Here is a 24,306-nt window from a genome sequence, read left to right on the forward strand (position 1 = left end):
CACCAGGGACACACAGAAGTGGGGTTCAAGTTTATCTGAGAGCCTTTGTGCCTTATGCAAAGTACCCTCAAGGTCTCTCCTCCGCCAAAGGTGCTGGTACCGAGTTTTGCAGACAGTCGACCTACGGAAACTCTGATTTAGCGTCAGGAAGGGTACTAACTTTGGGAGAGCCAACTCTTAGGATGGAGGAACCAACCCAAATCCTCAGGGTGCGGTCAAGTAGGGCAGGCTAACGCCCAGTTAGCTAGTGGTGAGGCCTGAGCGCCCACGGGAGTGCAGGGCAGGTGCGCTCCGACCGGCGCGCGCGCCCGCGCGGGGACCAGGGACCCCGGACGGGTGTCCTAGGGGGAACCCCGGCGCGGCGGTCGTCGGCAGGGTCGCCCGGGCCGCGCCTCAGGAGGGCTGCGCGTGACGCACTTCCGCCCGGCGTCTTCCGGCTTAAAGGGGCCCCAACCTGGCTCACAACAACAACAACAACAGCCACAGAACGGGAGCGCTGCCGGCCGGCGCCTGGCTCCAGTCCCCGCCCCCCTGCCACCTGCCGCCGCCCGGGCGGTGCCGGGCCCCCGGCCGCGCGGCCCTGCCCCGCGCCTGCCCCGCCCGAGGGAGCGGGCGGACCGCGGGCCGCGCCCTCTGGCCAACTTTCCCCGCGGCCACCGCGCCGCCTCGCGAGACCCGGGGCTGGCCGCGGCCGCTGCCGAGCCGCAGGAAGGGAGCGGCCGCCGCGGAGGACGCCCGGCCCGACTGCGCGGCCGGCGGCCCTACCTGGGCGCGGAGGGCGGAGGGCGGAGGGCGGCGGCGGCGGGCCCCGCGGCCTCCTCTCAGGTACCTCTGCCCGCGGAGCGGCCCGGCCCCGTCCCCGGCCCTCCCGGCGGGGCCGTCGCGTAGGGGCCTTGTTGCGTTTCAGCTTGGGGGGGGGGGTGCGGCGGGGGGCAGGGGCGGTCACTGGGGCCGTGGCGCCCCCACCCTTCCCTCCCTCCCTTCTCAACGATTTCTCTCTCTGTCCCCGCCGCCCCCCGCAGTCCGGTGGAGCCTAGCGGAGCCCGGACCTGGCGGGGAACGCTGCACCGCGGCCGGGCCCCCAGACCCCAGCGCCGCCACCGTGCATCCCCCTCAGTACAGGCAATGGCCTTTGTATCGCCCGACGCACTTGTGACCGACTCGGACGCGGAATATTGAGACCCCGCTCGCTTCCGTCCCCACCCCAGTTGCGCTGGGGGTAACCACCTCGGCTCCTTCGGGCTCTTCACTGCTGCTCCTTCCGACTGTTTTCGGCTTTGGGGGCACCATGGACCAAAGTGGGATGGAGATTCCTGTGACCCTCATCATTAAGGCACCGAATCAGAAGTACAGGGACCAGACTATTAGCTGCTTCTTGAACTGGACCGTGGGGAAACTAAAAACGCATCTGTCTAACGTCTACCCTAGCAAACCAGTAAGTGTCCACAGGCTGACGTAGCGGCTCCGGCCCGCGGCCGTTCGTGCCCCTGCGCCGGGTCCTCACCATCTGCTTGCTCACCCCCGCCCCTCTTGGGTCCAACAGACCTCTTTTGGTAGACCGCGAAGTATTTGAGTTCTGAAGTTGCGTGTGTGTGTGTGTGTGTGTGTGTGTGTGTGTGTCTTGAGTGACCGAGCCATTAATATCTTCTTGATGAGGTTCAGTTAATTAGTAAGAATGCACAGAAATATCAAGGGACGTAAGAATTGGCAGGCATGGATAAAAAAGACCGTTTTCCTTGGACTTAAAGTCATCAACCTAATATAGGATGATAGTTATAGCCTTAAAAAGAGAGAGAGAGAAACATTACAGTTCATAGTAAAGCTTTTATTGCTTATTCGACTAAAATTCCTTTTTACTTGCACCCTGTGACCCAGAAATTTGCTTACTGTTGAAGAGCAATTTTTTTGGAACTAAGTATGTACCCCTATCAAAATTACACTTTGAAGACTAATATATATATTATATATATATATATATTTTATATATATATTTATATATATAAAATATATATATATTTTAAGAAGCAAAGAGTAATGAGTTTTAGATTCACTTTCCTCTGCCCCTCCCTCCCTCATTTTTCTCCTGTACAGGACACAGAAATTTCGCTAATTTAGAAGAGAACAGTCCTTCCACCCCCCTACCATTTGGTACATCTTTTTATTCCTTTTATATGGCTATTTGTAAGTCAACGTGGTAGTGTTTTCCATTCTGAATCATATTGGGGTATTGCAAAGATAATAAATAAAATACAAAGAGTACAGCTCCACCTGTGCCCAAAGGTAAATTGGAAAGGGCATCGTTGATAATTAAAAAGTCTTGATAAGTAAAGAAGGCATTTGATCTGTATTTGGATATTAACGAATTAGGACTGTTTCAGGGGTGCAGTATTAAGTTTAGTTAGTTTAGATTTCTAGAATAACTACAGAAATATTGAGGTTTTTGCAAAAATAGGTTTAGAAAAACAGTCCTTAGTTGGCATTAGCTGTGTTTGTCAGTACCTTGTGATACAAACATTTTTAGTAGAAGAAATAAAAGCTCTTAGGTATTTAAGTACTTGGAACAAACCAGCTGGAACTCTTAGTTATTCAGGTCTTTTGTTTGAAAGTTAAAGTTTACACAGGGGGTAACAATTTGTTTTAAAATTGTCTGCTTTACAAAAGATTTCCTATTGCATATGGTTGGTTTGGCACAGTTTCGAAGTGGATACTCAGAGTTGAAAGCCATAGACTTCCATAGTACTCCTGGTAACACAGCGCCATGCCATTCCTAAGCGGGCCCGTCTCAGTGTGCGTGCTCCAGTGCACGCTCATGTGAGGGGCTTCATGTGACACGATTGAACCAAAGGGACTCGGTTTGCATTGTGATAGACCAAGAGTTACACTTTTCCAAAACTTTTTTATTTTGTAAAAACTCGGAGAGGGGCGTGAAACCTTCGTGCCTTATCTGCACCCCCCATGGCACTAATCTCCAGTGAGGGGCAGCTGCTGGGGACAGATCGGTCGCAGACTTCTTTACACCCCGCCCTCCTGCCCTGCCTGCTGCCTGTACACACTGCAAGACAGGTTGCAGGCTGTGCAAACAGTGTGTGGGCTTTAATTACCTGACTGCCTAACTCGGCCGCAAACCTGGCCTTTTTCCTCCTCCAGCAAGTCTCCTCCAAGCGAAGGTACTACCTGAAGGTTACTTGCAGGTGAATGAGAGTGGGCGGGCCTAGGGGTGGGGCACATATGTTTATTTTCCTAGAACTTCACTGAAAACTTTTCTGTGGTGGTTTGGTTTGACAGGCTTACATTCTGACTTACCACAGCTCAGTCATCAAACAGACCAACTGTTTAATGATACCCCACAGCCACTGGTGGTCCTCCATATAGAAATTGGAGTCCTACCAGTTTTCTTTGTAAGCTTGCTAATTGGAACAGAAAACATTTTGCAACCTAAGCATGTTACATGACTAACAAAATACATTTATACAGGAAGTTTGGGTTCTTAGGACCACCCACAACGATTGCTTAACATCTTCCTGTGTTTAAGTGTCTCAGGCGCTGTGTCGGTGTTTAGCAGAGACCGTTCCTGACGCCTGGTTCCTTGCACATCCTGGGGCAGGGTGGGCGGACTCGGAAGCAGAGGAGGGTCCCGGTGCCCAGTGAGAAGGAGAAAAGGTGGCAGCTCTGGGCTGCGCTGCTCCTCCCTGGGCCTGATGGTCCTGGCTGGCGGCGGGAAGCGTGGGTCCCTGTGGGTAGCCAGCCGCTCTGGGGAAGTAAGTGGAGCTGCTAGAGGGGGAAGAAGGGAGACTTGAAGTTGTCCTTTTATCCCTGCAAGAATAGACCGAGTGTCTACATGCTGTTAATGGGTTTCATTGACAGTGTGTGAAATCCTAAGGTCTAGTTGTAAGGTCACATGTTGACTTAATCACAGACAGTCTCCACATGGATATTTTAAATTCAACTCCCCTGCCCTCAGGAAACCCACAACAGATAACACTCCCCCTACCCCCACTGCCAGCACACTTTCTTGGGCTTCATGTATTTATTTGATTTGGATTTTATTGACCTGGCATTTGAACGTGCACGTGCTAAGCACGAAGGTGAGGTAAGAGTCCTTTGCTGGAGCTCAGGTCCAGCGGGGGGGTGGAGACACGAAAGTAAATACCTCCAGTGACGGGACTAGGGCTCTGCCGGGGCTGCACTGAGGGCCGCAGACGCACAGGGGAGGGGTGGCCCGCTCTGGGGTCCGGGGTGAGGGGATGGGGAGCTGGTTTAAGACAAGGTTCACAGGGATATTTTTCTCAGAACAGTTTTAAGCAGAGGAGAGCTTTTTAAAACTTTTTTTCTCAGAGCTAGTGTTGCACTGGAATTCAAACCCAGGTTTGTCTGACTGGCAAGCCTCAGGTGCTTAACCCTTACGGTTCCTCTAGGAACTTGGCCCTCTCAGCTGTATACTTGCAGATTACAAGAACTACAAAAAGAGGTGTCTGTTTACATGGTTTGCCATCTAATGGCTGCAGATGAATGGCTAATAAAGCCTTAATACTGTTCTGATGAATATCAACTTAGTGTGAGGTTATTGCTGCTTATTTTGATAAGTTATAGGGGAGATATGGGAGCATAATATCTTAAGACTCAGAGCAGATTGCTTTTCCCTGTCTTGTCACACCCCTGCTCCTTCGCGTGACCCAGAGCAGCCTTGTGTTTCTGCAGTCTCTGTTGTGCTTCTGCCTGGTTTGCGAGGGGCCTGTCGGTGCACACAGCTCAGCAGGGAATGTCCCCTTGGAGTTCTGGAGGAAGTTCTTCAAGCTCCGTGTGCTGGTTTTGCTTACAGTTGTTGCAAGGAGATAAGGGGTGGAGACAGCTTGGGTAAACTGCGCTTCCATTCCAGGGTTTCTGGATTTCCTGGGGCTCTGGGTGGGCTGGGTTCAGTGGGAGTGCGAGATGTGTTCCGGCAGAAATCCACAGAATTCCTTTCCCACAGAGAGCGTGTCTTGGGAACAGCTCTTTAAAGCTCTTTGACTTGACAGTATATGTAAGTACTGAAATGTTAATAGTGACTGTTTTCAAAGAACTGGGTCATGGTTCTTTGAACTGACATGTAAGTTATGGGTTGCCTGTACTGAGGTATTTGGTCACGTCAAAGTCCGATATACTAAGAACATGCTTTTTTTGAGCCCCATGTCATTATGAGAGACCCATTTAGTTCTTCACATACAAAAGTTCAGTCTTTTGATACCAACTAGGTGACTTCTAGAAATATGAAGTATTTTTGGCTTTGTAAAACTCAACTGCCAGAGTCTTGTTGTGAATATTTAAAGTACGCTAGGGATGCATAACGTTGTATCTGCTTTTGACATCTGATTAAATGTCTCTTTAGGTAATAATATATGTAGAGCTTTTAGAAGGAAAAAGAATCTTCCACCAGTTCAGGTTTGATTTCTGCATGTCATGCTAGCAGGTGAGCTCGCCTCTCCTTGGTTCTTGGCCATGTCTGTGCAGTGGGTAGCAGGCCGCTTGGGGTCAGCTGGTTGGGCAGCTGTTTGATCGGAGTGCTCGAGTTCTGTCTCTGGGCTGCTCAGAGTGGTGTCAGGATGTCTCCAGCCTGGTCATTCAGCCGTCTGCTGCACCACGCGTCACCAGCGTCGTCTGGGGTGGAGCGGGGCAGGCCGTGGCCGTGCTCTACCTGCTGGGGTTTGCTGGCTGCTTGATGTGGCGTGTGAGCAGCAGGAAGAAGGGCGATGCTCTTAACGGATGCGGCCAAGTACATTTGTACGTCAGTCTGTGCAGCCGGCCTCTTACAGCAAACCACTTAACTGTGATGGTTTAATTAGTGCTTTGTTTTAGATGTACTAATTCTGTTTTCTGAACCCATTTATTTATTTATTTGTTTATTTAAAAGATTTTATTTTTAGAGGGAAAGGGAGAGAGAGGGAGAGAAACATCACTGTGTGGTTGCCTCTTGCACCCCATCCTGGGGACCTGGCCCGCAACCCAGACATGTGCCCTGACTGGCAGTCGAACCAGCGATCCTTTGGTTCACAGACCCGCACTCCATCCACTGAGCCACACCAGCCAGGGCTAAACTCTTATATTTAAAAGGTGCCGCACAATCTTTTTTGTTTAGTGAGAGAAGGATGAACTTTTGTTAGGGTAAGCTACTGAGGTCTTGGGACTTGCTGTAGCAGCCAGCATCGCTCACCCTGCCCACCGCAGAAGCGGGTTTTCAGGCAGGGCGAAGGACAGTGTGGTGAGCCGGGCTGCAGGAGCAGAACTGTCACATTTACAAGTAAAATTTGATTTGAATTGAGATCTCGAAATCTATACTTTTCCCAAAACATATAATCTAAAATAACTAGATGAAAATTCATTTGATTATTGTTATTTGCTATCCTATCTAACCACTGGTTTCTCAGATGTTTAAATTATATGATATTTAAATGGGAGAAACAATTTTTTTAGTTGACAGAACCATTTTCAAATCCTCTTACCTAATTTAGGCACATGAAAATTTCCTTTTCTCTATTTTCAATCACAGTAAAATTAAAGAATTCCTTTTCCTTTTAAAACTTCTGCTTATCTGAAGAATGTTCAGCTTAAGGCAGCAGTATATTTTATTGAGGTGTAATTCGCACGCTGTAATGCTTGCCCTTTAACTTGTATAACTCATGGCTTTCAGTAGTTCACAGAGTTGCCCACTTGTCACCACGTCCAGTTCCAGAACATGCGTATCACCCCAGAAGGAAACCCCGGGCCTGTGAGCGGCCACTCCCCGTCTCTGCTCCCCCAGACCCTGGTAGCCACCAGTCTACCTTCTGTCTCTGGATTTGCCTGTTCGGGAAACTTTATGTAAGTAGGATCGTAGTAAATCTGTGGCCTTTCACGTCTGGCTCCTATAGTGTTTGCAGGGTTCATCCGCGTTATGACGAGGACCACTTCTTCATTGCTTTGTACGGACCAGTAATGCTGCGGGGTACATATTCATCATATTTTGTTTGTTCACTTATCAGTTAACGTATTTGGTTGTTCCTGCTTTTTGGCATTATGAGTAATGCTGCTGTGAACATTCTTGAACAAGTTTTGTGTGGATTTGGGTGTATACTGAGTCATACGGTAACTCCGTGTTTACCTCTCTGAGGAAGGGCCGAACTTCCCCACAAAGGCTGTTTCATGAACATTCTCACCGCCGGTGTGTGAGGTGTGTGAGGATTCCGTTTCCTCCCCATCTTGGCCCACACCCGTTTTTGTTGTCTGTATTTTTTAGGAGGGTATTGTGCTCTATTCTAAGAGATTTATGTGCATTTTCATTGTTATGTTCATTTTCATTTCTGTGAAATAGATACTGTTATTGTCCTCATTTTACAGATGAGGAAACTGAGGCACAGAGTGGTGGTAGTGGCATCTTGTACAAGTTTCTTAATATTCTTCATTTGTCTCTGCTGTGTTCATCTGTGAGTCCAGTACCAGCTCCCTCTTGGTTAGTTACTCAAGGTCATTGCTTTTTTTTTTTTTTTTTAAGATTTTATTTATTTATTTTTAGAGAGGGAAGGGAGGGAGAAAGAGAGAGAGAGAGAGAGAGAGAGAGAGAAACATCAATGTGTAGTTGCTGGGGGCCGTGGCCTGCAGCCCAGGCATGTGCCCTGACTGGGAATTGAACCTGTGATGCTTTGGTTTGCAGCCTGTGTTCAATCCACTGAGCTACGCCAGCCCGGGCAAGGTCATTGCTTTTTAAATTCTCTGTTTTTCTCTCTTGCATCATTAGTTTTTTCCCCATTCTACTAGATTATTCATATTGACATATAAACATGTTATTTCTCTGTTCTTAAAAAAACAAAAACACAAAGTAGTAAAACAAGTAAGACCAGACCCTCTTTTTTTTTTTTTGAGGATACATATTTATTGATTCTAGAGAGAGAGGAACATCGATGTGAGACAAACATCGATCAGTTGCCTTCTGTACGCGCCCAGACCAGGACTGAACCCACAACCTAGGTAGGTACCCTGACCGGGAACGGAACCTGCAGCCTCTTGGTGTACCGGACGACGCTCCAGCCAACTGAACCACACTGCCCAGGGCCCAGACCCTCTTTTGATTCCACTTCCCTTCTAGCTAGTGCTCTGTTTCTTTCCTTGTCCGTAGTGAAACCTCCTTGCAAGTTGTGTGTATTCACTGTCTCTAACCGCACTCCTCTCCTTTTCCCTAACATCCCTTCCAGTTAAGTTTTTCCCCTGCTGCCCACCCAGATGGCTTTGTCAAGGTCAGTAGGGGTCTCCACGCTGCAGGGTGCTCAGAGGGAGTACAGAAATAAAGTGAACAGAGTGAGAGGAGGACACTGGGAGTAATCACAGAAGCCTGGAAATACTCAAATGTCCGTCAGTAAACTGCGGCACTTCTGGTGAAGGAGCCTCACTCAGCCGTCAGAGAGAATGGGGAAGACACCCCGGCACTGCCCAAGCTCGATCTCCGGGGCGTGCTAAGGGAGAGAACGAGGCACAGAAGAGGAGGTGTAGTGGGCTGCTTTTTGTGTGGGAAAGGAAGGCAGCGCTGGTGCCTGTGTGCAGGTCCGGGTGGTGGTGAATGGAAGCCATGGGAGGGTGACTCAGGATGAGGGAGGGAGGGAGGGAGCAGGGGCAGAACCTCCACCCCTTTGAATGGACATCATTCTACGATGTTGACTCTGTTGCTATATAATTTAAAAAGTTAAGTAGGGAAAGTAATTCCTGCATGGTGACACAATACTTTGATGATTTAATGTCAGGATGGCGGCGTGACTGCGAGAGGAATTACCCCGAGTGACTGGGAAACAGTGCTCTAAACTGTGTATTTCTAGGGGCGTGTGCATAAGGGCTGTAGAGAGCCTCGGGAAATTTTAAACTTCACTCGACGTTGTTCTTATTTTGAGATTGCATATAGTAGGATGAAACATATAAGTTTGCTAATGGCGTATTTCTTTTAATGTCATTAGCAAGCAAGACTTTCAAGGCAAGAGAAGATATAAAAAAATAAGTAAAAACCATATACTGCCCTATTGCTTTAATTAAGAAATGTCAGTATGAACTTTTAAAGTATCTTTTTCTAAAAAAAGACATATTTTCTAGCTTTCCTTAGTGAAGAATCTTAGAAATAATGACAACTAACAGTGAAGCACTCTTAGATCCCAGATTTTGGTCTTTAGATAGCATTTCCCATTAAAAGGAACCAAGGCTCCTGGCTGATGCACCTGGGGCATTTTGTGCCTGAAAGCAAAAATATAAAATTCTACAAGTTCATCATGATACTTAACCCCAAACCCTTGATGTTTGGCACCTGAGGACCATAGATCTTAGTGTGATGGTTTCTGTGACGATTGTCTTTACTGTAAAAACCTCTTTTACTAGCCATGTTGAATATATAGTCTATTTAACAATTGTTACAGTTTTGCTTGGATTTGACACACGTAAGAGTGGTTGATATAGCTCCTATCTAATTGTGTTAATAGATTTTAAGGAACATTTGCCTGTTTCTCAGTTATGAAATAGGAGTTCTTATGGGGACTGTACATAAATGCTTTCATTGTAAATGCTTGAATGCTAGCAGTGGGAACTCTTAGCAGATTTGTCGTAAGTACAAAATAGAGCAGAGATAACCAGAATGTATTTCCTGCTGGGGGCTGCTTGTAGAGAGGGCAGCTGCGTCTCCGTGCAACTGAGTTGATTTTCCTTTAGTCTCGTGTTTTTGAAAAATGTGCAAAGCTATTCGAGAAAGTGGAGGGAATGATAAAATCTATTAAATAGTTTATTTACAGCTATAACTAAATTCAAATGGCTTTTGAATTAAAACCAATAAGTTGTTCCAAATGATGTTAGTAAAGAAAAAAATAAATCTTACATATACTTTTAGATGAAAAATGCTGATGAGACAATACAAATACCTCTGTCAACGTTCAAATTTTATCTCGCTGTTGACTTTTAACGGAAGGCCAGCCACCTCGTTTATAGCTTGAAGATTTATAATGATAGTCCCATATGCATTGCATTATGGCTGAAAAGACAAACTTCCAATTTACCTGTTCTCTGTTTTTTTAAATTTAGTAATTATCCATATTTCATCGTATCTACTACAATAAATAGCCTACCATTCGCTGAATTCTTAATGTCATAAATGGAATTTGGAAAAAGAAAAGTCTTAAACTATGTCCGATTTCTGCTTATTTGTGACTGCAGGGAGTTGACCCATATTTAGACATTTTACTCCCAACCTTTATTTTGTGTAACTAGAAAAAGTTGAATTCTTTTCTTTGTCCCGTTTCTCAGTTGACGAAGGATCAGAGGTTGGTGTATTCGGGCAGACTGCTTCCCGATCATCTGCAGCTGAAAGACGTTCTCAGAAAAGTAAGCGGATTTCTACCACTGCGTGCCACCAGACACGGTCCGAGTGTGAGAGCAGAGCCGTGCTGAACTTCTGTGGGTATCCAGCCAGTTCAGTCTTCAGAGACTAAAAATCAGCCCACCTGGGTAACGTTCCAGGTTACTGTGAGCTAGAGTGTAAAAACACAATGATAGATTGCAGTTAGTTTAGGTAGCAGTTTGCATGTCTATCTGAGAGCCGAATCTGAAGTGGGATCATACGTTTGTCGTCAGGTATTTGGCATTCTGTGTAAGAAAACAGTATCAGTTTAGCAGTCGTGCTGGAGAGGAGCGTTCGGGGTGTGGTGAGGATTTTCCCTGACGCAGTCTGCCGTCTCACATCCCCTTCCGACCAGACTGCGTGACGTTATGATACAGGTTGCTTGGGTTGGGAGTCAGTTTCTGGGCAGGAAACAGAAGGAAGCCCGGGTGTCCGTCAGTGAGCAATCTTTGGATGTTGGTGCTTAGAGCGAAAATGTGTCTCAGTACGTTTTTTGACAATCAGCTGGAGTGCTGGTTTTTTTAAAGTGGCAGCTTCTCACTCATGTTTATGTGTGGAATTTATACTTTTACAACTTTTCTGCATTTGCAATACTGCTTTTTGTTTGTGAACGTAGCAAAATTAAATATACAGCTTTGATATTTTTGCTCAGACCTTTCACTTAAGTCTTTTTTTTAATAGTTTATTTTTTATTGGATTTTTTCATTACCATTTATCTCCCTTATACCCTCTGCCACTTCCAGCTACTCCCTTCCCCCTTGACTTAATTCTTAATGTTGTTCTGGATATCCCTGATCCGACTCAGGAAATCTTTCTCCTCCTCTTTTTGTTTATGATTACCTGTGGGGAACTTTAAGAAATCTTATACCAGTATATTCTTTCTGTTTAGACAGTTGGACATTTTAACTTTGCCAGTGTGACTTCTTGCTGTCATTTTCTTTTTAATCATATAGTTCCAGGTTGCCAAGATGGTTTAATATCTTATTTCTCCCTCAAAAATAGTGGAATTTGTAGCAGGTCTCCCCGCCACCGTGAGAGATTTTATTTTTTTTAGAGTAGTTTTAGGTTGAGCGGACCAAAAAAAAGTTAGGTAGAGATTTCACATACATCCCCCCGCTCCCCGGACACAGGCTCCCCCACGGCCAACACTTCCTAGTAGAGTGTACACTCGTTACAGTTGACGAGCCTGCATCACGGACACACCACTGTCACCCGAAGCCCATGGCGTACACTAGGGCTCCCTCTTGGCATTGCACTTCCTGCGGGTGTGCACAAGTGTGTAATGACACGTAGTCACCGTTACGGTGTGGTGCGGGATGGTTTCACTGCCCTGAGAGCCCTGTGTGCCTCGCCTGTTGACTGTTCTCCGTTTTTATTCTTAAAAACATTATGGCTATAGACTTTTTGAAATAGATATTTATTTTATTATCTTAACCCAAAGATAGCTGGTTTGTATAGGGATACTCTCTTAAAAGGTTCTTGCTGCCAGAAATAGTTTCTGATCAGAAGACTTAAAATAAAAATGCTCAGTCAAAGGACTGTTGGCCCCTTATATAAAATATTTTGAATAATATGTTTACATTTTTAGTCGATCTTAGAACTGATTTTGTTAAAGTCATTGTATTCCTTTTTTTCAATGAAATGCTACCCTTAGCTTTACTTGTTTCATTATAAACTGTTTTACAGAAGCTTTTCCCCAATGGTGAATGAAAACGAATAACACTATGACTTCATTTGAGTCACAGGACCTTTGAAATTTAGGTTTCTGAGGGTGAAGATCTCATGGTCGGATGCTCTGCATGTTCTGTACTCGGAAGCTAGGGGGCGTTGTGAGCCAGCAGCGCCTTCTGTCTTCCTCGCGGGGCACGTGGCGAGGCACACTGGCCCTGAAACTGCCTCCCCTTCACGCTCTAGCCCCCCTCAAGCCTGTCTTTACACTCTGAAAGAAAGCAGTGTGGTCTGTGCTTCCCAGCCCTGTGCGAAAGACTGCGATACACATTTCTCTAATTGTGCGCCAGTGCGCTAGTCTCATCTCTGAACAGTGCTCTGAGCACCTCTGGGGGCGGGGCCGACTTCTGCCTTGCTGGGATCCCCCCCAGGACCCAGCACAGTTCCAGGTGTATGGCAGGCAGTTGATGAAGACGTAGTTTTTACTTACGTTGTTTCTCTTTCTTACAGCCGGGCATCTTCCTTATCTTCCTGCCCCCTTTCCTTTGTCATACTCTGTTTTCTTTTTTTTGAAGTTGCTGAGCTATGCTGTGTTCTCCGTCCTCCTGTATTCTCTTTCCCTTCTCCCTCTTACTTACCTGCTTCATGCCTGAGTACAGACATACTCATGTAATCGCTAAGCTGAAATGTCAGTCCTAATCATTATTAGAATATTTTTTTGGTTATGTTTGTAGGTTAATGGAAACATGAGATATTTACAGAATTTAGTTCAAATATATGCTTTATATAAATATAAAATAAATTTATATAAAATAAATATAAAATAAATAAAAAACTATACATCACCTTGTTAAAAGCAAGGCAAATGAGATGACGGTGACATTACTTGAGTTTATTCATTATAGCTGCAAAGCCCTAGTAAAGGAAATGTCTTTACTGCTCAGAGTTTGCGGGTCTGAGCTTCGGCGTGACTGTTGCAGTTCTGACGTTAAGGCGCTGGGTGTTTTTACGCTGAAATCCTAGGCGGCAGGCCACAACTCGACAGCACGCTGCTCGCTTCCAGACTCCTTCGTGTACAGAGCAGCGGTCATTTTCGTCACCCAGGGTTACTGAGTATTCTGACCACTTTCTAAGCATGGAGGAAACACTGAATCCAGAAGGTTCCAAATCCCAAAGTGGTAAATTCACCTTCAGATGGCAGCAGTTCCTCACCAAGAATGGCTGCGTTAGGAGGGGGCTTAAGTTCCGAGTTGAGTGTCCCAGCTAAGCCGCTGCTGACGCCTGACTGCACCTTCCCCAGTGCCGCCCTTTCAGCGCTCTTCTTTGGTTTCAGCAAGACGAGTACCACATGGTCCATCTCGTGTGCACTTCCCGGACCCCTCCCAGCTCTCCCGGCTCCAGCACCAGCACCAGCATGGACGGTCCCGAGGCGTCCAGCAGCGGCAGTTCTGTGAGTTGTCAGAGAGGAGGACGTGGGGGCGTCTCCTGATTGTCCCTATTTTGCCTCTAAAAACTAAGTGAAAGAACAGGACAGTCGGAGCTTGTGGGACGTGAGATTGTGATTTGAATGGCTCGGTTTGGGCATTCAAACTTTGTTTTTAAAATCTAACGTGCATTGCTGTCCCCTGAAGCCTGCTCCCTGGGAGGTAAACTTTACTGCGTGAGGGTCAGTAATGGGTCCATCTTCAGGGGTCTCGTTCCTGCAATAGTAAGGAGACAGAGGTATGCATGGTTGTATCATATAACCTCTAAGGCCAGTAAGATTTCACGAATATTTAAGGTGTTTGATAGAGTATACTTTATTCGAGGCGGATTAAATTATTTGAGTTTTTAGCATGCTAAATCTCCTAAGCAGATTGCTCGGTCAAGAACCCTGTGTTCTGAAACGCCTGCATTTGCGCGTACATCCCTCTGCTGGGCCTGCTCAGTCCGCTCTCCCAGACTTGGGTGCTCAGCCGCTTGCCTGATTTTTTCATTTACCTAGAATTGTTTTGGAAATTCTTCTTAATAGTTAAAACTTTCCAACTTAGATATTCTCTACAAGTTTTAAAGATACTGTACCAAGTCCCTTTACGTTGAATTATTTTTGGTTTCCAGTAAAAGGGTTATATGACACGTTTGGAGGTGGAGACGGTTCTCATCGAGGGTCTAGCCAGAACTTGAAGGAGGGGGTGAGTGGAGATAACTCGTTGGTAGCTCTTCCAGCGGATGCTAGTTCTCTAGTTGCCGTGTTGACTGAGCGTGGCCTCCTCGGTGGGCAGTGTTCTCCAGCACCAGTCATGGGAGTTAGCCTCGGTTAAGCGGAAGTGTGTGTTGTCAGGAAGCCCAAGGGCCTCGGCCTGGCATTCCGTGTGTACCCGCTGGGCACGGCTGCGCTGCCTCCGTTTTTGTTGAGAGAGAATCCTCTGACTTGCCTCATGGTTCCTGGGCCACGATTTCCTGTCATTAGTAAATATATTCAGTTTTTCAGCGTGCGTTATGAAAATCTACACGTGTCAAAAGAAAAAGAAGTTGAACTCCCCTTAATGTTTTATGACTGAGAAATTTCAGTGGGGTTTGAAAATGTCTTAGAGCTCTGGTCACGAGAGAGTTATCTAATAAGGGCAGAAATCCAGAGAAACTAGCCTGGGCTGCCAAATGACTAGGCCTTTCTTTAATTTTTAATTAACTACCTTTTCATGGTCCATTTAATGACAAATCTTGCTAAAAAAGAGGCCTTTCCAAATTCATGTCCCTAAGAATCAGACTCCCTGGTCAGATATTTAATATGTATTTTGTGTGAAGTAACATCTTGGAGAAAGCTTTTGTTAGCTTTGCAAAGGACGAATGTCCCAGGACCCCCCAGCCCGGACTCGGGAAGGTGGACGTGCGGAAAAGCAGCCTGGCCCTGGGGCGGTGCCGGGAGGGGCGGTGCCCGCAGACCTGGAGGGCGTTCAGGGCACGCCGTACCGCGGGTTTTCAGTGGGAGAACTATAATTTGTGTAGGATATAACTGTATTTTAAATGTACACAAACCCCTTGATAAACTGTTTTCAAATGGCAGCAAACTGGGGTGCTCTTCGGGGCTGTGTTGTGTCAGGGGGTGAGGCGGGTGAGGGACTGAAACCCTGGGAGCACGAGAATGTTAACATTCTGACTGGTCTCCTGTTCATCAGAAAACTATTTGTTGGTGGTATCTAGACACTGACAAGTTTAGAAGTAAAAGGAATCTTGAAAATCTAGTTCAATCTTATTTTTTTGTAGGAAAGCCGAGACTCGGAGGTTAAGTGAAATTTTAAGGTTATGTTCCTTGTTAATGTCAGAGATAACACCAGATCTGATTTCCAGCATGCTCCTCATACTTTGAAGCCAGTGCGTTACTAGTTGCATGTTACACTGTAGCTGGCACATAGTAACTGTGTAAATGACGCAGAAATTCGTACCATCACTGAGCACTTTCTGTGGTCTAGGCATCGTGAGAAGAGCTTTGCGTGCATTAATCTCACGATTTTGTATGTGTTTTTTTGTATACAGTTACTCCACTACTTAGCCTTTTCTAGTTAATAAACTGTTGTATAATGAAGCAATTTTGATTTTTCTGAAATCTTTAGCCTCATCAGAATGAAAGTTTCTCAAGATTCAAATTAGTAAATTCCTAAAATCCACTCTTTGCAGAGGGATTTCATAAACACCTGTTTAGCAATGCGTCTAAACTCTCACGATGGTAATGAATTCAGTCTTCTTGAAAAAGCAATTGCGTTTCTGTTTGTAGAGCCCAGACCCGTCAGGATCCACCACTCCGTCGTCCAGTGCGGAAGCCCTGCCGCTGGCGGTCAGCGCCGCCCCGGACGGGCTGCGGCAGCGCGTCCTTCCGCAAGTGCAGACCGACCCGGCCCAGAGCCCCCGGTTCCCGTACGTCATGCAGGGGTGAGCTGCGGGCGCTGGGGGCCTCTTCACCGCTCTTCCTCCTGGCTGTCCTGGGAGCCCCTGCCGGGGTCCGAGCGCATCTCAGAGCTACCCTCTGCCCGACCGCATGTCTTGAGAACAGGGGGCTCAGGCGAGCAGTGCTTTTGGAAGCCGCTCGTACATTAGAACCATCGGGGCAGCACTGTTCAGTTTGTAACGTCTGTGCTAGTGCCCTGGGGACCTTGGTAGGGTGCAGGTTCCGGTACAGCAGGATGCCCTGTGGTCCAGAAATTAAAGTTTAGAGAAATGCTTTCCACTTCTAGAGCATTGAAAGACATGCTTTTTACCTTGTTATGGCAGGCATGTGGACAACCAGCTTCCCGGACAAGCCCTGGCGGCCGGCTTCCCCGTGTACCCTGCGCTCAGCCCGCTGCAGGTGCTGTGGTGGCAGCAGATGTACGCGCATCAGTACTACATGCAATAGTAAGTGCGCGCCGGCCCCCTTCGCTCTACATGCAGTAGTAAGTGCGCGCCGGCCCCCTTCGCTCTACATGCAGTAGTAAGTGCGCGCCGGCCCCCTTCGCTCTACATGCAGTAGTAAGTGCGCGCCGGCCCCCTTCGCTCTACATGCAATAGTGAGTGCGCGCCGGCCCCCTTCGCTCTACATGCAGTAGTGAGTGCGCGCCGGCCCCCTTCGCTCTACATGCAATAGTAAGTGCGCGCCGGCCGCCTTCGCTCTACATGCAATAGTAAGTGCGCGCCGGCCCCCTTCGCTCTACATGCAATAGTAAGTGCGCGCCGGCCCCCTTCGCTCTACATGCAATAGTAAGTGCGCGCCGGCCCCCTTCGCTCTACATGCAATAGTAAGTGCGCGCCGGCCCCCTTCGCTCTACATGCAATAGTAAGTGCGCGCCGGCCCCCTTCGCTCTACATGCAATAGTAAGTGCGCGCCGGCCCCCTTGGCTCTACATGCAATAGTAAGTGCGCGCCGGCCCCCTTCGCTCTACATGCAATAGTAAGTGCGCGCCGGCCCCCTTGGCTCTACATGCAATAGTAAGTGCGCGCCGGCCCCCTTCGCTGGCCGCGGTGCTCGCCTCGTTCTCCGCGTTTACCCCAGGTCACTTAGTTTGGGGTTGCACCTACTGGTGTGTTTCATTAGCTTTACAAAATTACAATTATTACAATTATTTCCCTGGCTGGTGTGGCTCAGTGGATTGAGCGCCAGCCTTCGAACCATAAGGTCACCAGTTTGATTCCCAGTCAGGGTATGTGCCTGGGTTGCGGGCCAGGTCCCCAGTAGGGGGCATGTGAGAGGCAACCGACTGATAGACATTGTTTCTCTTGCACACCGATATTTCTCTCCCTCTCTGTCTCCCTCCCTTTCCTCTCTCTAAAAATAAATTAGTATCTTTAAAAAAATAAAAAAAAATTATTATGAGGGAGTTCTCAAGCATCTCAGCAGATACTTTTTAAGAAGTCATTTGGCTGAAGGAAAAATGGTTCATAGCAACTAAACCTTTCTCCACCTCTCCCTCTCGTCTCTCATTATATTGAGATGCTTTGGTACAACGTTCTGTCTGTGAAAGAGGAGAAAACGTAGGGAAGTTGCACTGGGAGGCAGCAGATCTCCATGAAGAGATCAGACGTTGAAGGAAAAGAAATAGAAGGCTCGCATGTCACATGTCAAGGAGGCTCGTATCCGCAGGACTCAGTGGTGGCGAGTGCATTCCCACACGGTCAGCGTTCTCGCGAGGACTCGCCACCGCTCACCGTCCTGGCGGCCCCTGTGCACTTCCTGTGCTCTCCTCTGACGTTTCTGGCTTCTCTTGAGTGTTCTCCTCTCCCATATCTCTGATTCTGTTATCCTCTTCATCCTTCTCATCACTCCTTTCCTGTCCGTGGTCAGCCCTCCAAGTCAGGGCCCACCCCCAGTACCAGTCAGTGGCCTGCTGGGAACCTGGCCGCATGGCACTATAGGAGGTGAGTGGCAGGGGAGCTTCCAAGAAGCTTCGAGTTTCCTTGCCTTGCTGCCTGAGCTCCGCCTCCTGTCGTCACAGTCCGCCCCGCCTTGCTCCGCGGAAAAGCTGTGTCCCAGGAAACTGGTCCCCAGCGCCACCACGGCTGGGGGCCGATGCTGTAAATGGTAGCGCTCCTCGCGCAGTTGGAGGTGTCTGTGTACTCACCATGTGCCTGGTGATGCGCAGTCTGGCGGGGCGGGGTGGGGGGGGTGCTTTCTCCTGGGGCCTTGCTCGTAGCTCCCTGGGACGAGGCCCAGCTCTTCCTCTCCTGGCCTCATCCTGTGTCTCCACGTCTCCACCCAGTCGCTGGGAGGAGCAGCCTCGGGGCTGTCAGCCCTTCCCTACGTGCAGTGTGTCCAAACTCCGACTCCACCGGCCTCTGGAGGGCGCCCTGCTGCCTGACTCCTGTCAGGGACACTGTCTCCTCTGTCCTTCTCCACACTCTTTCTTACCCAGCCTTGATGCCGGCTTCTCTCGTCCCTGAACCCAGCAGGTGACCAGGGCGAGCTACTGGGTCACTTCTGGCCCCCGTCCTTCCCCGGTATCTCACTTCCCACTTTTCACCCAGATCTTTTCTCATTTCAGACCCACTTTCCTGCCATCGCTTTCTCTCCCTGTGGGCTCTTTCCTGTATTTCATGCGACTGCTGCCCGTTAACCCGCTTGACATGCAGTCAGTCAGCCATTCCTCCTCCCGCCCCCCAGTGTCTGACAGCCGAAGCTGCAGCGTGAACTCTGTGTCCCGCAGCGCTGACCTGCTCTGTGCACCTCGTGTTCCCCTCGTCCCCTGGCGCGGCCCCAGGCAGGCTGGGTGCACCGTAGCTGCCGCCGTGGCGACACGGCGGTTACCACTGAGGGGCCGCTTTGCGCCCAGCCCCCCACTGGGTGTTTCCGCCCGCCCCGCCTCCCTCTCGGACGAGAGCCGTGTGAGGGCAGTGGGGCTTGTTGTGCATCGCTTCTAGGTCATCTCATCTTTCGCGCACCCTCTGCCTTCGGGGCCTCACGTTCTCGCACTTCGAGAAGTAGCCTGCCCGTGAGTTAGAGTATCTGAGGCAGCAGCGTTCTGGAACTAAAAGCCCTGTGCAAAAGCAAGGTGTTAATTAGCATGCAGGCTTAAACAGGCTTTTGTCGCCTAGGAAATTTCTGTTTTGTTTTACTTTGCTGTGTTGGTTTTTAAACTTTGGATTGTGCAAGAACTTGACCGTACAGAAAGCTGGCCCAGCAGAGTGACCGCTGCGCGCTCACCCCGCCTCGGCACCTCCCGGCCCACGGCCGCCCTGTCGCACGGCTGCCGCCCCCTGCTGGGTGACTGAAAGCAAACTCAGGCGCACTGCCACTTCACTGGGGCATTTGGTAGGGAGAGTTACTCTGATTTTCAAGCAGTTATAAGCAAGCTTCAGGACCACAATTCTTTGTAAGTTTGACAAAGGACCTAGACAGTGGTCCCCAGGTGGAGTTCCCGGAAGTCAGGTTTGGGGCTGAGGAGTTGTGGCCTGGAATCTAGTTAATATCTTAAAAATACTGATACAAACCCTTTGCCGTAGACGGTGGACACACACAGTGATGATTAGTGAGGCCGGGGTCGGAGGACCGGGTGGCGGGTGTGGGGGGCTCATTCCCCGGAGGAGGACAAAAGGGGCCGCCAGTGAGCGGGTCGGAAGAGGCAGCGGGTCCCGGCCTTGTAGTGGGTTCAGTGCAGGGGAGGAAAGGGTGAGTTCTCCCCCTCCCGTCCCCCTCCTGGGCTGGCCTGAGCGCCGCAGTCTTGGTCCTGCTCCCACGGGGAGGTTTGTGCTCGCCCAGGAGATGGGGCGCAGGGCAATGACGGCCCACGGCAGGCTCATGGGAGACACGCGGCTCACCCAGCAGGGCTGGGAACGTCCTGTGGTGGGGTGGGGCGTGCTCCTCCTTGACACTCACGTGGTGACTCTTCCAGTCAGGCTGCAGTCTCGGCTCAGGCCTCGCTGGACGCCGCCCCCGCCCAGCCCGCGCCTTCGCAGTCGCTGAACCTGGCCCACGTTCCTGGCGACGAGCCCCCGCCCGCGCCCAACCTAGCGGCGCAGGAGAACCGGCCCCTCAACGAGAACGTGCAGATGAACGCCCAGGGCGGGCCGGTGCTGAACGAGGAGGACTTCAACCGCGACTGGCTGGACTGGATGTACACGCTGTCCCGCGCCGCCATCCTGCTCAGCATCGTCTACTTCTACTCCTCCTTCAGCCGCTTCGTCATGGTGATGGGCGCCGTGCTGCTGGTGCACCTGTGAGTGACGCGCCTCGCCTCTCCGCTCCTCTCCGTGGCTCTCGGAGACCCCCCCCCCCCCACCGTGTGGACCGGGCGCGCGGCAGCCGGCCGGCCGTGCGTGCCGGGTGCGGGAGTGCAGGTGTCGGGTCCAGCAGGTCTGGCGTCAGAGGCGGGGCAGTTATGTCGAGGGAGGACATTTATCAGAATTGTCTAGAAGCAAATTTTCCCTTCATTGTTGCTTACAAAAACTGTTAATTCAGCCAGATGTGCTGTATCAATTATTTAGAGCTTCAGGAAGTATGTGATTCATTCCTTTTTTTAGTTTTTATTTTAGAGAAAGAGAGCAAAACATCAGTTTGTCGTTCACTTATTTATGCATTCTTTGGTTGCCTCTTGTATGTGCGCCGACCTGGAATCGAACTCGCAGCCTTGGTGTATCAGGCCGACGCTCCAACCCACTGAGCTTCCCGGGCAGGGCCTATTCATTCTTCTACACAGATGGTCTTTTTAATTATAGTTATCAAGAGTAAGTTCTATAGATACAGGTCAGATTCTTTTCTTCACAAGGAGACGAATTTTGCCTTGCCTCCTGATTCCCCAGGAGGCAAGCAGATAATCTAGTTGGATCCCACGAGGGACTTTTACACTGAAAATGACTCCTGCTTTGCTGTCCTTGCTTCGGGAGGGGGATTTCTTGGCGTAGAGTAGGCGGTGTGGTCTTTGCATGTATTATAGTTCCAGTCATTTTTCTCTTGTAGGATGCTAATGTTTCATAGTTTTACAGGTAAAAGCAGTTGTAACTACTTTTTTGTTTCACTGAACAGGCACCAAGCCGGATGGTTTCCTTTCAGGCAAGAAGTAGGTCAGCCGCAGGCTCCCCGCAATAACGCAGAAGTCAACGATGGGCAAGATGCGCACAACCTGGAACTTGAAGAAATGGTATGCACGTGAGGTTCTGGTGTGCTTTAGATACAGGTGTGTCCTGAGCACGGTGTGAGACCAGCGGGATACAAGAGTCTCGGGGTGTTCCATAAGTGCTTGTGGGTTAACACACGAAGGAAAGTAAACGTGTAAATTGTGCAGTTTCATCCTGGAGAACTCAGTCGTATGTTAGAATTAAATGGGAAGAACTAATATTATTCTTCCTTAAAATAGCCTAGAAAGAGAATTATGCACACGGTGAGAATTTATTGTATTACATTGGCAATTATCCCTTTGAATTCAAACACCAAGGAATTTATCGATTTTGGATTTCACACAGATTGTGTCGACCAGCTATGTGCCCCTTTCTTACTTCATTCTCACATCCCTTCTTACTGTAGGGAGGTACTTACCTCCTCCTTGTCTGTCCTGAGTTGATGCTGGCTGTTCAGTCACTCAGGAGTCCCTTTCTCGTTTTGTTTGCAAGGAGCGCCTCATGGACGACGGGCTGGAGGACGAGAGCGGGGAGGACGCGGGGGAAGACGCCGGCGCGCTCCACAGGCCGGGGCTGATGGCGTCCGTGTGGTCGTTCATCACCACCTTCTTCACTTCGCTGATCCCGGAGGGGCCTCCCCAGGCTGCCAATTAGGCTCGAGAGACTGCCGGCTGCCCTGGAGGGTCTGACTTTAGGGCTGTGTTTTAAATAACAGTGCAATTTCAAAAAATTTATTACTTCCTTCCCATCATCATGTACAGAGGTGTTTTTCTTTAAGCTTCTCCTGCATATGAATAGTTTAAGCACAAATGGACTACTAAATGTGTGATTTTTTTAAAAAGATCCTAACAAAACTTAGCGTAACAATATTGGTCTTCCAGGTTTATTAATTTCAATTATGTGTATTATACCAGACAGACCTATATGTGCATCTTATTTCTTTAAAGAGCTGCTTCACATAGAAGTACCTATAATAAGCTTGCCCTTCAATCTGTGATTTGAATATATATTGTCTATTTTCTGTCAGTTATCCTAAAAGTTTTAAACAGAATGACCTCATAGTTTTTAAAATATTATTTACTTAACATGTGCTAGTAGCATCTTGCCCAGCCATAAAGCAATAAACTTGTGAATAATCTTAATTTTGACATTTGAATAAATAATGGGAACTTTCAATTTTAAGGGCAAGCGTCCCATCATTTGGAATTGGTACCTTAAAAAAAGGCAGCTCTTGAATGGAATTAATAGTGATATAACATGTTTGATATAAGCAGTACTTTTATAAAATACAATATGCTGGAAATCATTCCCTGTAATTTTTTAAAATAAAAGGTCAATTATGATAAACTGTCTTATATGAGTTCTTTGTTTTAATTCTTCAGTAATATATGCAGTATGTGCAAAAAATCTATACAAATTCCAAGTAGTTGGGGATGTCTGTCTTCAAGGTCATTTTCACCTCGTTCCATTCCGGGTAGCTGTCTCCTAGTTGTCAGGTGGTCTGAAACCGCACTAACTTTTAGAGGAAATCCCTGTATATCCCAATTCCATAGTTACATGAAGGGAGTAAGTTTCTCACGGGGCAGCTAATTGACACTGAACCGCTGAGGACGGAGGATGGAGCATGGGAGAACTTGATCTCACGTGCAGTGGATTAGCACAGCTGTGACAGAACAAAGTAGAAGATTAAGAAAACCCATGAATTATCCTCTAAGTTGTTTATTCATAACAGCGACATTTCAAGGGATAACTGGTTTGCCCTTTGGAAAGTGAAATTAGGTTCCCGTGTGTAGATGTCAACCAGGACGTCGTCGTTGAATTTGAGCCGTTGCACCGTGGTGCTAGTAATGGGAAATACAGGTAAGTGTCTGTGTAATACTGAGGTGAGAAAATACCTTTATCCCTAAAAAAAGGTTGCTGTGTGTATAATGTTTTGACATACATAATTAAAAGGCAAACAATGAGGAAGAGAACATTAAGCAAAAGGTAATTCAGTAAACTGAAAAGTAGGTAATTCAGGCTGGGTGGCTGAGTTGGTCGGAACGGCGTCATCTTGTGCACCAAACGACTGAGGTTTTTATTCCCAGTCAGGGCACATACTGAGGTTGTGGGTTCGATCCCCAGTCGGGCTTATACGGGAGGCAACAAGGATGTTTCTCTCTCACATCTACATTTCTCTCTTTCTCTTTATCTAAAATTTAAATAAAAAACAATCCTCAGCTGAGGATTTTTTAGAAAAGTAATTCAGTTAAACAAAAGCACCTCATTAGGAAATGGACAAGCACACTCTCTTAGCTTGGGCTGCTGGAACAAATGACTGGGTGGCTGGGACAGCAGGCACTCATTTCTCCCAGTTCTCGTGGCTGGGAAGTCCAGGGTCGAGGTGCTGGCAGATGCTGTGTCTGGTGAAGAAGGCCCACTTCCGGGTTTGCAGAGAGTTGAAACAGGGTCTCTCCGGTCTCACAAGGGCACTAACTGTATTCATGAGGGCTCCACCCTCCTGCCCTAGTTACCTCCCGAAGACCCCCCCCCCCCACAATACTTTCACGCTGGGGACTAGGATTTGCGGGGGAGGTCACCGACACTGAGTACGTAACAGATACAAGCACGGGCAGTAAACATGAAAACGAGTAGTGAGTACAAGTGGAAACCATCAAGTCGGTAAGATCATAGTGCTGGCGAAGCTACAGGGGGAGGTAAAATCGTATATAGCCCATCCAGTAAGGATCAATTTTTCAAAATTGCACAGAACCGTTCCGAGCCATCCTGCTCCCGAAGACCAGACTTCTTAGCATGGCCTCCTCCACAGTCCTGAGAAGTCAGGCCTTGTTTCTTTCTCACATCAGTTTCTTTCAAAAAAAAAAAAAAGGTACCTGGAATTTCTGTACCTTCTCAGAGTCTCAGTAAGTGGGAGGCTCTTCCCGGGGCAGTGAGGTCCCCTCCCCAGTGCCGCAGGGCGGCCAAAGATCCGTCTCCCTTCTCCAGCCCGAACCTCGGTGGTCACTGCCGGGCATCTCTCTCTGGGATAAACCCTCGGGGCCCTACTCCGGGGGGCCACGTTCTTGAATTTTCTCACCAAGGCTTACTTCCTTGATCCTGCTGCTAAGTTCTCTCGCACTGCAACTGACCTGCTTTCCAACCGGAGCACACCCGTTTCGCGTGGTGCGGGCAGCCCTTGCACCCCAGCGCTCCACAGCCCAGGAGAGCTG

General features: G+C 48.4%; 1 protein-coding gene and 1 long non-coding RNA gene across 6 annotated transcripts; both read left to right on the forward strand.

Moving 5' to 3' along the window:
* Positions 1-454: 454 nt before the first annotated feature.
* On the forward strand, positions 455-22,444 carry HERPUD2 (HERPUD family member 2). Of its 5 annotated transcripts, XM_036010420.1 has the most exons (10): positions 459-825; positions 1,023-1,435; positions 10,279-10,356; positions 13,374-13,490; positions 15,284-15,301; positions 15,792-15,946; positions 16,286-16,408; positions 19,876-20,199; positions 21,006-21,120; positions 21,590-22,444. In XM_036010420.1, exons 2-10 carry the CDS (start codon positions 1,289-1,291, stop codon positions 21,749-21,751), a joined length of 1,239 nt encoding a protein of 412 aa, XP_035866313.1. In that variant the 5' UTR covers positions 459-825; positions 1,023-1,288; the 3' UTR covers positions 21,752-22,444. The 5 variants fall into 5 exon arrangements, with proteins under 5 accessions (XP_035866315.1, XP_035866316.1, XP_035866313.1 ...); XM_036010422.1 differs by lacking the exon at positions 10,279-10,356 and having other exon boundaries at positions 455-825; XM_028526142.2 differs by lacking the exon at positions 15,284-15,301 and having other exon boundaries at positions 460-825.
* On the forward strand, positions 6,067-7,815 carry LOC118497022. Its single transcript, XR_004899564.1, has 2 exons — positions 6,067-7,476; positions 7,703-7,815. It is a non-coding gene; the product is annotated as an uncharacterized LOC118497022 (long non-coding RNA).
* Positions 22,445-24,306: the final 1,862 nt, after the last annotated feature.

Source organism: Phyllostomus discolor, chromosome 10 (genome assembly GCF_004126475.2).
Source record: "Phyllostomus discolor isolate MPI-MPIP mPhyDis1 chromosome 10, mPhyDis1.pri.v3, whole genome shotgun sequence".
Taxonomy (NCBI): domain Eukaryota; kingdom Metazoa; phylum Chordata; class Mammalia; order Chiroptera; family Phyllostomidae; genus Phyllostomus; species Phyllostomus discolor.

Bases quoted from the DNA above. Each gene is read 5' to 3' on its own strand.
- HERPUD2 (XM_036010420.1), top strand. From the start codon at position 1,289: ATGGACCAAAGTGGGATGGAGATTCCTGTGACCCTCATCATTAAGGCA. The intron at 10,357-13,373 runs GTAAGCGGATTT...CTTTGGTTTCAG, and splicing joins TGAAAGACGTTCTCAGAAAA to CAAGACGAGTACCACATGGT. The intron at 20,200-21,005 runs GTGAGTGACGCG...TTCACTGAACAG, and splicing joins GCCGTGCTGCTGGTGCACCT to GCACCAAGCCGGATGGTTTC.